Raw genomic sequence first — 12,443 nt, forward strand, 5'->3', positions numbered from 1 at the left:
GGATATTAGGTATTGTTAAGGTTTTACTTAGATTTTTTTTCTGATATAAGTAAATTCTTCTTTTCCATTCATCTCCTAATTCATTACTGTTCATATATGTGAAGAATATTGTTTTGATTTTTGCATATTTATGTTATAACTTCCAGCTTTACTGAATTCTTTCCTGTATATATATTTTTCCATCAATTATTTACAGTTTTTCAGAAATAAGCTAATGTAGTATATACAAATAAAATAGTATTAACCTTGTTGTTTCAAATTTTTATGTTTCTGTTTTCTTGTTTAGTCGTCCAGACTAATTCCTAATTCCTGCAGTATTAAATTTTGGTGGAGATACTAGGCATATTGTCTTGTTCCTGGTTTTTGCAGCAAAGGGTCTAGTGTACCTCCACTGAAGAAGATACTGGCTGTTGGGTTGCATATCATTATATCATTTTAAGGAACTATCTATTATAAGGATAAATCCATTAATGACTACTGAGTACTCTTTGTATAAATTTTGTTAAGTGCCTTTTGTGCCTTTAAAGAACATTTTCGTATTATTTTTTCTTCGTAGCTCTATTAATTTGAAGAATTATATTTATTCTTTGCTGAAAAAAACAAGAAAAAGACAATATGCCTCATATCTCCACCACAATCCAATATTGGAGAAATTAGTCTGTACAATTAAACAAGAAAGGAATTAGAACATGAAAATTTCTTAAAATTTAATTATCTTTGTCTTTCTGAAATAAATTCTCAACATTTTGATGCATTATTTTTTAATATTTTGTTAACGTTTGGCTAATGTTTCATTTAAGAATTTTGCATACTTGTTTATAAATGGGAGTAGGCTATAGTTTTCTGTTTTGTACAATATTTTAAGGTTTTGATATCCATTTTATATTCATTATTTCCTTAATTTTCCATGCTTTGGAATAGTTTAAGTAGCATTTGTATGATCTAATCTTTAAAGGTTTGGTAAAATTTCACTATAAAATTATCTGTAGGAAGATTCTTTACATCTTTATTTCATCTTTTAGATTTGTTCTGCTTAGATTCTCAATGCTGCCTGGAGTCAATTTTGGTAGGTTATATTTTCCTAGAAAATTAGCTATTTCTTTTAGGGTTTCAAAAGAATTTGTATAGAGTTGTGGATAAAAGTCTTTTGATTTAACTTCCTTTCTTTTGACAGCTATCATTATTCTCCTGCTATTTCTTATTTTGTATATTATTTTATTTCATATATTATTTTATTGTTTTGTATTTTCTCACATTGATGTAACTGATTTACTTTAATTGATTTTTAAAGAATCAATTTTTATTCATAAGATCTGTGGATTTCTTTTTGTTTGTTTTTCTAACTCACTAATTTGTTTTTAATTTTTTTCTTCTTTTAAAGTTCATCTTTTTAATTTTAATGACTTTTACCACCATTTTGTACCTATAAGGGAATTAGCAAGTATTCTATTTCCATTTACTCTTTTTTTCTGCCTTCATTTTTTTGTAGTTGTAATTTATTTCTATTATGAGGGCATATATTAAATATATACTATTCTATCATCTTTACATCTACCATCAACTCTACAGTTAAATATATTTAATGTCCTTATGGTGAACCTTTCCCAGTATTTTTGTTGTCTGAATTCATCCTCTAGTTAATTCTTCATGAATATTCCTTGAGGTTTTGCATATTGATAGCCTCATTTATGACATATATACCCAAAGGTAAGTTTAGGTAGGTATGTTTTTGGCTTATATTATCTTCAAGTATCTTAAAAATAGTACCCCACAGTTTTCTGGCTTTCAATACTGCTACTGAAAAGAAAGTCAATCTTACATTCTTTCCCTGTAACTTGTTTTTTTTTTTTTTAATCTGGAAGTCCAAAGGATATATTCTTTCTCTTTGAAGATCAATAGATTCTAAAAATATATCTTAGTATTAACTGCTTTCTGTTGATTTTTATATGGTATACTTTTTAATATGTAGATTCAAATTTTGGATTTTGTCTGGAAAACTTTATTGAATTGCAGCTTTTATACTTGTTCTGTTTCATTTCTTTAGTTTCCTTTTTTAGGAATTATATTTAGACATGTGTTAAATCATATTTTCCTTTGTGCTAAATCTATCAACTCTAAAACTCTTACCATGTTTTCAGTTCCATTTGATTTTTTTTTCATTTTCTTTTCCATTTTTCATTTTACTTTACTATGGTTTCATTAGTGTCTATTAACTTTTTGTTCTTTCCAGTTTAGTCTTCTGAATTTTTTCTTTTATTTTTATTTATTCATTGAGCTGTTTTTCGTTTAATGCCCTCCCCTTAACTAGTCTTTTCTTATCTCTGAACGTTTCTGATTGATTATACAACCTTTATAGTTTTTACTGTTTTCTTAACTTCCTTTGGCTAGTTTTGAAATATTTAGTCACAATTTTCTTTGGCTTTTTTTGGGCCATTTTTTCTTATGTATCTTCACTGTACATTGGCAACTCATTCAGAGAATTAGTGTCTTTGCTTACAATATATTTTATATTGCAGTTATTTTCTGCTACTCATGTTTTACTGAGATGGGACTTCCTATTTTAGGAAATTCCCATATGGGGTAGTGGCAGAAAAGATAGCTTTTCTAGATTCATGGCTCCAGAGCTTCCTTTTCTCTTGTTTATGGAAAATATTTATAAATAGGACCTCAATTTGCCTTCTACTTTCTCTGTTTCCCTTTCCTGCTTTGTATCTAGGACTTCTTCTTCTTAACTAATCATATAAATTTAAATTATACTTTCAGTAGACTTTATTAGTGTGGAATTCTGTTCTTCTAGAAGTTTTGATTGTGTATTTCTGGAACCCCTGGGAATGTGGACATACCAGCATAATATAATTTACACTTTAGTCTTTCTACACTCATCTGTAGTTAAGTGGGAGCTCTATATCCCTTCCTCAGTTTTTATTTTATTTATTTTATTATTTTATTTTTTTAATAATAAATTTATTTTTTATTGGTGCTCAATTTGCCAACATACAGAATAACACCCAGTGCTCATCTTGTCAAGTTCAGTTTTTTTTAATACATTTTTTTTACTTTATTTATTCATGAGTGACAGAGAGAGAGAGCGAGCAACAGAGAGAAAGAGAGACATAGACACAGGCGGAGGGAGAAGCAGGCTCCATGCAGGGGGCCTGCCGTGGGACTCGATCCTGCGTCTCCAGGATGATGCCCTGGGCTGAAGGTGGCGCTAAATCGCTGAGCCATCCAAGCCGCCCCATTCCATGATTCTTGATTGGAGAATTTCATTTATTTACATGTTTAAAAATTACTGACAAGGAAGGACTTATTACTGCCATTTTTAAATTAGAGAGTGGGGAGGGGCAGAGAGAGAGAGACAGAGAATTCAAGTAGACTTCTCCCTGAGACATGGAGCCTCCTTAGGGACTGGAACCATTACCCTGAGATCACAACCTAGACAAAACTGACTGTACCATCCAGGTACTCCTCTTCTTTCCTTTTTTTTTTTTTTTTTTTACTTTTTGTTTAGTGCTTCAGGAATCAGTTCTGAGATCTTTTCTCTATTTACACTTATTCCTCAGTGATCTCATCAAATCCCATGACTTTATAATCCATAATCTGATGACTCCAAAATTTTTTTCTATAGGCCTAAATTCTTTTACATTAGACTGATGTCTAACTTTCTCCAAACCTCACATTCAATTCATTATCAAGAGCTAGCAACACTACTTTCAATATATTTTTTGACTCTGTTCACCTCCATTACGACACCCATGCTGAGCCACGATCCTCACTAGCTGAGATTACTGCAATAACCAATTAGCTGGGGTACTATTATTACACCATGCTTCTCCTACCCCCACCTTGGTTTATCTTCCACAAAGTAGCTACTTACTCTTTAAAAATATAAATCATATAATATTACCAGTGATTTCCCTTAACACTTGGAAAAAAATTCTGAACCCTTTTATCACAGTCTAAAGGGTCCTATAGGGTCTGAACTCTAGATTCCTCCATGATCTTACTTCCTACTACTCTTTCTTTCACTAGTTCTAGGCACCTTGGCTTTATTCTCAAACATTCCATATGACTCTGACCTCAGGGCTTCCATACTTGCTGATACATGTACCTTCACTGCTTTCCCCTCAGATCATTACGTTGCTCATTTACTTCATTCAACTCAAATAACATCAGAGACATCTCCCCAGAACATTCAATCAAAACAATACTGCTGTATTCCCATACCACCTTGTCAATCTCTTCTTTGTTTTTCCTTATATCCTTTAGTTTTTTTCATATCATAACACTCAACATTACCTGAAACCATATTTTTATTATCTCCCTCAGTAAAATGAAAGCAAATACACTGATTTTTCCTGTTTTGTTGATTCCTGTATTCTCAGAGCCCAGATCCATACCTTGCCCACAAGAGGTGCTAAGTAAATATATGTTGATTAAATTTATGAAGCATTTCTCAGTTCTTATTTCTTATAACTTCTTATAGTGCTTTCTATTGTTGTAAGTTCAAACTTAGTACTCTGCTTTTGTTTTCATATTTAAAAAAGATCTTTCTCGCTTTTATTCTATGCTTTTCTTCCAGTTTTTGTGATTTCATTTTAGTTTTTTTTTTGATATATTTTTTTAATTTTTTATTTATGATAGTCACACACACACAGAGAGAGAGAGAGAGAGGGGCAGAGACCTAGGCAGAGAGAGAAGCAGGCTCCATGCACCGGGAGCCCGACGTGGGATTCGATCCCAGGTCTCCAGGATCGCGCCCTGGGCCAACGGCAAGCGCCAAACCGCTGCGCCACCCGGGGATCCCTCATTTTAGTTTTTACTCATTAATCTAACTAAAATTAATTTTTGTTTATGGTATGAGGATAAATAACTTCACATTTATCTCCTCCCTAGTATACATTTATTAAATACTCTGTACTTTTTTTAAAATATCACTTTTAGCACATACTAAGTATATGCACATTTAGAACACCCTTCATAAATTCCTATCATTTTTGCTTTAAATATTAATAAATTAAAAATATTAATAAATTTTGATTTAAATATTCTAGGCATATTTACAGATCTGCATTCTCTTTTCATACTGATAGAACTTTAATCTGCCAGCCATAGGGCTGCCATGGTTATTACAGGATCTGAAATTAAATTAAATGAATCCATGTAACATTGCTGTCTCAAACGATTTTTAAAGATTATTTATTTATTTATTTACTCATGAGAGACACTCAAATAATATTTTAATGCCATCAATAACTTGTTTCTATTAAGTCAAAAACTCACAAGAAATGGTGAATATTGTGAGAAAGAGAAAACATACCATATTACAGAAAAAAATGTCTAGTCACTTGATTTTTATCTAAAATACTGTATAATATTTTGACAAGATCTTACACTTTCTTTCTGCCTTTTGATTGGCTAAATCACAGAACTGTTAGAATTCACACCTAATGGGTTCAAGACCTATGTCTCACACCCACACCTTACAGCACCCTCTGTGCCCTTACACATATGTACTCATTCATTCTAAAAAACATCTGTATTTCATAATGAAAGTGGAGACCAGGCCTTTGTCCTGAGGGTTTACTATCTAACAACGAAATCCATGTATTTAGCTTTCTAACCAAAATAATGCTTTCTCATTCAAGAGATGCACTTGTCCATCTGTTATTTATTTGGTATGCTTTCTCCCTCTCTATTACTCACTTCACAGTTTGGGTTTAGCAAATATATTGGGTGAAATGAGGAAAATTATGTAGACCAAAACAGTAGGAAGTGCTAAATTGTCATCAAATAGCCAAGTTCTGAGTTTATAAGTGAAAGGTAGAGTCTGATACTCCAGTCACTCTGGGTTAGATCATTCTAAGAATGCTGTAATTTTGTTTCTAATAGACACATTTCTTTGATCTATGTGGAATCAAAATAATTTATACCACCAGAATTCAAGTAAAATTCACAATATTGGAAAACTATCAACCATGCCTCTGTGTTATACTGTGGCTTAAAAGTTATATGAAATGTGATATTTTAATATAAATCACAACTCATTGTTTTTTAGGCAAGCCCTAATTTTTAAAAGGGATGAGCTACCAGAAAAAAAAGACTAGGTACTAAAACTCTATATTCTGTCCCAACTGTTTTTTAAATGATCCATTACTTGGTATATGTGTAAAATCACCTACTAAAAATGTGTCACTCTCAATGCCAAAGTTATGTGGAGTGAATCATTCTGAATTTTTTAGTCTGTAATTCACACACACACATACACACACACACACATCCTAAAACTCAAAAACAAAAACCACAACAAATTCACTGTTTCATGGTAGAATGTATTCTAGGTCATTGTCACATAGCTTTAGGTTCACAATTCAAAAAGCCTAAATTTTCAGACAATGAAGGGAGATCCGTGAAAGGAACAGAAAGAAGGAGAAAAGACATTTTAAAAAAAGATTCCTTCACAAGATGAACCTATGAAAGACAAATGACTCAGCAAAATCTTTACACTTCAAAATAGTTTTTACAAGTCCTAACCTTTGGCCTTCTTACATTTCTCTACCTGTGCCCTAAATTATTCCTTTTCAGATTTACTCTTCTATTTCCTCTTCCAGCCTTCCCTCCATCTTTATAAAGGGTGAAACCTACCTCAGTGACTCATGCTGGATGCACCATTTTGGTCATAAGCAAAGTTTCTACAGTTTCACTGATCTTGGTATACTCTTGGAAAGAATGATTTTCCTTCCTCTCTTCAGCTATGACCAAACAGATGGTATTATAGTCTTTGAAGTTCAACTGAAACATACTGTTGAAGACAAACCCAAAGCATTTATCTGTAATATCATGTGAAAATCCACTAACTGTAACCACTCCATGTACCTTGTTGCTTTGAAGTGGATCATTGTCTTAGATCCTTTTAATTATGTTTTGTGGGTTTTTTTTTTTAAGTTAAGGTATGTGTAAAACGGCAAAAGAATAACGAAACGTATGTTTGATGGAAATAGTTTGAAAATCAATGATAAATTTTCATCCCTATAACTTCTGGAAAACACAGCAAGGAGGGCTCTGAACCTGAGGGTGGAGGTGCTGAGAAGCACAGCTCCTGTCTCAAGTGGACAGCTATCACAGACTAGGTATTTGTATATGCAGGCAGCCAGTAGTTTATAGGACATTTTAGTATTCATAAAGAATAGTTAAAGGACCAAATCCCTAAAGATACAGCATTTTTTTTCCCTTTCTTTGCCCAGGAATCTGTTTTGGAAGCCAATTCAATGATTACTACTAGGACATGGAATTTTGATATCCATTTGGTACTGATTTACACCAGTATTTTTAAGGCTGCCAACAAGAAAGTCCAGAATTTCAGGCAGCCAAAATTCCGCAAGAGACAACTGTCTTTTATTTTATAGCTTATGAATTTGGGGCTTAATATGATTTTCCACTAACAAGTCCTGTACCCCCTCCAGAGTGCTAAAGCCGGTGTGTCGATCAGCAAAGTAACACAGAACATATGAGGCAAGTTAATATTAAACTTGAAGGAAAACTATACAAATTATATTGTTTACTTAGGAAAAAAGCACTCTAGTTGAAAGGGCCGACATATGATTTATTGCAAACATTTAGCCAGTGTGCTCATAGTTTCAGTTTGTTAAACTAGCAGCACTTATTTGGTGGTGGTGTGGCACTGGATACAGTATAATAAAGTCGTCAATTAAAAATCCACCAGGTATTGGTAAGGAATAGCTCTAAATACTTCATGTCTTCTGTTTTTATTACATGTCTAGAAAAAGGTAGAAATATGTCCAGAATGGGTAATAAATCTCAGGCCAATAACTCAGGGAGGAATTAGATGGATGACTCTCTTTAAAACATAAGTCAGTGAAGAACCTGTTTAATTAAAAACAACAAAATGTTTTTGGTTCCTAGAAATAAATCTGTTGCAAAACAGAATTTCCATATATAATTAGGAAAAAAAAGAGTATAGTTTTTTTTTTGTATGCTCAAAGTAACTTTTTGAAGGAAGTCAAAGAGAGAATAAATATTGGAACACTGAAATGATTCATTTTTTAAGGAAAACCATGAAATCTTCTTCTCTGCATGCCATGAAGAAAAAGAGAGACATGCATCCATCCTTTAATATTTAAGTGTTCCATAACTAAATGACTTTCCCTAGGATTCTAGGCTCGTCCAAAAGCCTTTATATTTCATATAATTTCTGATGTGGTTTTATATACTTGTTTCCAATCTAAGAACCAGCAGATATATAATTAATAAAATCAGTATAGGAAGCCTTAGGATTATTTATCTACAAAACCAGATGTCAAACATGGCATCTTCCATGTTTTCTAGTAAGAGAAATTAGGTATCTCACATAAGTTTACAGATGAAGCCTATTGGAAACAAACAAACAAACAAACAACCCAAAGGAAAGATTTCTACAGCAGAAGCTCACACTAAGTATTAAGAAAACCATATCAGATGCCTTCTAGACTTGACATTAGAATCCTAAATTCTTATCCCAAAGCCTGGCCATGTTGCCTACCATTGATGACTTCCGGGCCATCAGCAGCAGCATGTGCTCTGCTTTCCTGGAAGGGATAAGAATCTTTGTTGGATTCTCAGGCTCACCAGAGAGAAGGCTATATAACATTATATGCAAGCACCATACGATACCACTATACATCTGAAACAGTAGCTGTACAGAACAATTATTTTAGCCATGTTGCCAGGTTGCTCCATCTCATGACAGTTAAAGCTAAAGGTGAGTATGAACAAATGGAAGAGACTTCCAACATCCATTCTTAACTTTTATAGTACAAATATTTATATAAAAAAATCTTCATTTAAAAATATATTGGTAAATTACTCTATGAATCTTTTATTAGCTAATAACATAATTTTATCTAGGCCAACTTTTGAAAGTGACATTGAAAGGATAAATTATTTCACACCCAAAGTTACTGTATCTAGAAGAAAATAAAATGAGGAACTATTTACAAATTAATCTTTAAAATTTAATGTCTGTACCTGAATCATGTTATAAGACAGAGCACTGGAAAAAAAAAATCATCATTCTGTTTGTAAAGAAGGCCACGCAAATATGTCTCGGGTGGCAGTCAACCATATACTTATTGCTTCTAACATTCCTGGCCCTCTATCAAGGACATGCATCTCTGGTTCATTTAATCAGGAATAATTTTCTTATTTGGCACAGTTATGACAAATTTCATTCTTAATTTCTCATTAGATTTCTGAAAGACATCATATTAAAATTCAAATTATGGCAAAACTCCCTAACTGTGGCATATGGGGAAAGGAGAGAAATATATCTCTAAACATATCAGATCTACAGAAAATCACTTCATTTTAACATTTACGTTTATCCTTCCCCACTTTCCCTCTCCATTATTTTCTGTCCTACACTCATTCCTTATTCAGTCTTTACTCACTTATTTTAGATATGGTGGCATAATCAGCAGTACTATGGCCGGACTGCACAATACTTATTTTTCATTTATTTCCACATAAGCATTTTGGCAGCCGGTCTAGCTCATTGTTTTCCTTTGGAGGTTGAGTTCTACAGAAAACCAGATATGAGAGAATATACACTACTTCTATATACAAATCTGAGTCCTGAGAGCAAAACATAAAGGCTAAAAGAGGGGGTAACTTCTCATTAAGGCTGAAAGAAATTTGAGAGGCTTAAATGAGCAGATTGTGAAAACCCCCACTGCTCCTTAACCGATCTTGAGGAGTGAGCTTAAGGAGGTCTTGCTCAACCATTCACGACCAATGGTGAGGGGGTGCTTGGCATCACAATCATATTAGATTTGAACTTCATCTTCTGCTTTAAGTCCATGGCACGTACCACTCAGACGGGCTCCTGGGGATTCCCCACGTGACGACAGTGGGGTCAAGGCAGGGGTCTGTGGGGTCAACAGGAAGAGCGGTGGAGAGAAGCTGGGAGCCACGGCTTCGGGCAGAGAACTGAGATGGTAGGGAAGTGGGGAATGTGGGTATTTGTGAAGCACTTGGCCCGGGGTTCTGGCTGGCATTCTTGGTGGAACTGCTTTAATCCCAGGCTGGGCTACTGCTGTAATCAAAGGTGGTGGGAAAACCAAAGACTTCTCTTTAGGAATGCCAGGTGTATGTACATGTTCGTCCTTTAGTTTTGCAATGTCGTTAAATACCGAGGCGAGAGGTTGGAACTTGGGTTCCCAGCTGAGGAGATAATTCCAGTGGTAGTTGCCTCTCGAATTGTGATTAGAGGTTCTCTGGGTGGAAAGAGCCGTGCATCTTGCCTCCTGATCATCTGAAATAAAGACGGACTCTCTCCTGACATCGGCCTGGATGCTCTCTTTTCTCTCTCTCTTCTTTAGAGTCTGGGGTAACACATTATTTTGGACATAGGTTGTGTCACAGCTTTCTCTTTCTTCTTCCTCAAATGCATGGCTGGTTCCTACTATTTCAGCAGTGACCATCACATCGGTTTCTCCAGACAAGCAGGAGAGCTGGTCTGAGTCCCTAGGGATTCCAGAGTCTGGGACCCTGGACTCCCGGTCGCTCAGAGCTGAGCCAGCCTCCTTTCTGTAAGGATGCTCATTTATCCTCTGGATTTCCTTATCTTCTGCAGTTTCTCCTTCCACAGAACAGTGGCCACTAGAGTTTGAGTGCCTGTACAGATTCACCATGTCTTTCTCCATGATACTCATTAGGCTCAGCCACTCTGGCAGGGAGTCTGTGGGCACTGCCTCATTACCGCCCTCATTAGTCTTCTGGAAGGGCTTGAGCATGCTGCCATCTGTGGTCAGTCTCAAACTGATATCTAAGGATGACGATGTTTTCTTTTCTTCATAATTATTTGGTGTGTCCTTTTGTTTGTGTCTTACAATCAACACAATTAGAATGAAGATGAGCATCAGAAACACTACAAAGGAGACCGTGAGGCTGATTGAAAAGCTGTGGCCTGATACCACTGAGGCTCGTCCTTCCGAGAAAGAGGACACGTTCACAAACACAGTACACAAGGTAAACCTGGAGTCCGGTTTGGGGCTATGAGCGATTATCTTCATTTCAATGATGTCTTGTTCACGGAACTGACTTCTGACTAGGGGAGGTGCCCCAGTCAAATAGATATGTCCATTAGTTCTGTTTACCAAAAAGAAAGGAGATGGGGTTTCCAAAGAGTACAGAACAACTCCATCCAGACCAGCGTCTGCATCTGATGCTTCCACCCTGCCAATCAGCTGTCTCACTTTATTCTTCTCTGGAAGGTTGAAAAAATATTGATCTTGAGTAAAGATGGGTTCAAACTCATCTACTCCTTCAATATCCAGCCAAACCGTTAGAGAGGCTGTTGAGTCACCCTTGTCTTTTGCCTGAATTGTCAGGCAGTATTTATTGTCACTTTCATAGTCAAGGATTTGCTGCGTGTGAATCTCCCCTGTTAAGGGGTCAATGAGGAAGGGATCATGATCACGAGGTATCCCCTGAGTGATGGAACAGGGTGATAACACAGAATAGGTCAGTTCTCCATAAGGACCTGCATCAAAATCCAAAGCATTCACGGAACATACGGTGGAGAAAACAGGCACATTTTCAGGAACAACACAATTTAAACTTGAGAACATAAACTGAGGTGCATGGTCATTATCATCCAGGACATTGATAAACACAACTGCAAAGGAAAAATGCTTCTTTTCTTCATCTGAGGCTTGCACCGTTAAAGTGAATTTTGTCGTTTCTTCATAATCCAGAGGTGCAATCAGATAAAGAACTCCAGTGTTTTCTTCCAAGTGAAAATGCCCCTTCTCATTTCCAGAGATTATGTGGTAGATGATTTCTGCGTGTGAACCCACATCATGGTCATCTGCAGAGACCGCAGTGATGTGACTCCCTAGAGGGGTACTTTCCTTGACGTGGGCATGGTATTTCAGACTGCTGAATTTCGGAGGGTTATCATTGACATCAAGGACTTCTATTGCCACAGTGGCTGTGGAGCTCAATGGAGGGAAGCCGTGGTCAGATGCCAGAATGACGAGCTTATGACAGGAAGCTGCTTCTCTATCCAGACTGTGGAGCAACACCAGGTAACCAACTTGCTTAGAAGGATATTCTGAAGGAAGAAAACTAGTTTCCACATGGAAATTGTTCTGCGGATTACCACTGATGATGGAATAATCAACATGTGTGTTTTCACGGGTCCAGTCATGGTCAATGGTTGAAAATGTGACAAGCGTGCCTCCAACTTGAGCATCTTCCCTTAAACTGAGATTATAATATTCTACCGTAAACTCAGGGGCATAGTTGTTCACATCCTGTATTTCTATCTCTACTAAGGCAAGAGCCCTCAGGTCAGGAATTCCACCATCACTGGCTTCAACAAGAAACTGAACTGTTGACTTTTTATCCAGAAGTAATATAGGATTGATAGCAAATATTGTGCC

The 12,443-nt window shown here is 35.6% G+C and overlaps 1 protein-coding gene and 1 long non-coding RNA gene across 2 annotated transcripts in view; one reads left to right on the top strand and one right to left on the bottom strand.

Annotated features, from left to right (window-relative positions):
* Positions 1-12,443, top strand: part of LOC140603114 (uncharacterized) — a 231,610-nt gene that overhangs the window by 203,940 nt on the left and 15,227 nt on the right. The window contains exons 3-4 of the long non-coding RNA XR_012006164.1: positions 10,902-11,025; positions 11,987-12,086. This is a non-coding gene — a long non-coding RNA (uncharacterized lncRNA). The remainder of the gene's footprint in view (positions 1-10,901; positions 11,026-11,986; positions 12,087-12,443) is intronic.
* DCHS2 (dachsous cadherin-related 2) overlaps positions 6,312-12,443 on the bottom strand; it is a 225,656-nt gene continuing 219,524 nt past the window's right edge. The window contains exon 20 of the mRNA XM_072773716.1: positions 6,312-12,442. Coding sequence (XP_072629817.1) covers positions 9,822-12,442 — 2,621 coding nt within the window. The 3' untranslated portion in view covers positions 6,312-9,821. The remainder of the gene's footprint in view (position 12,443) is intronic.

The sequence above is a fragment of the Canis lupus genome, chromosome 13 (genome assembly GCF_048164855.1).
Source record: "Canis lupus baileyi chromosome 13, mCanLup2.hap1, whole genome shotgun sequence".
Taxonomy (NCBI): domain Eukaryota; kingdom Metazoa; phylum Chordata; class Mammalia; order Carnivora; family Canidae; genus Canis; species Canis lupus.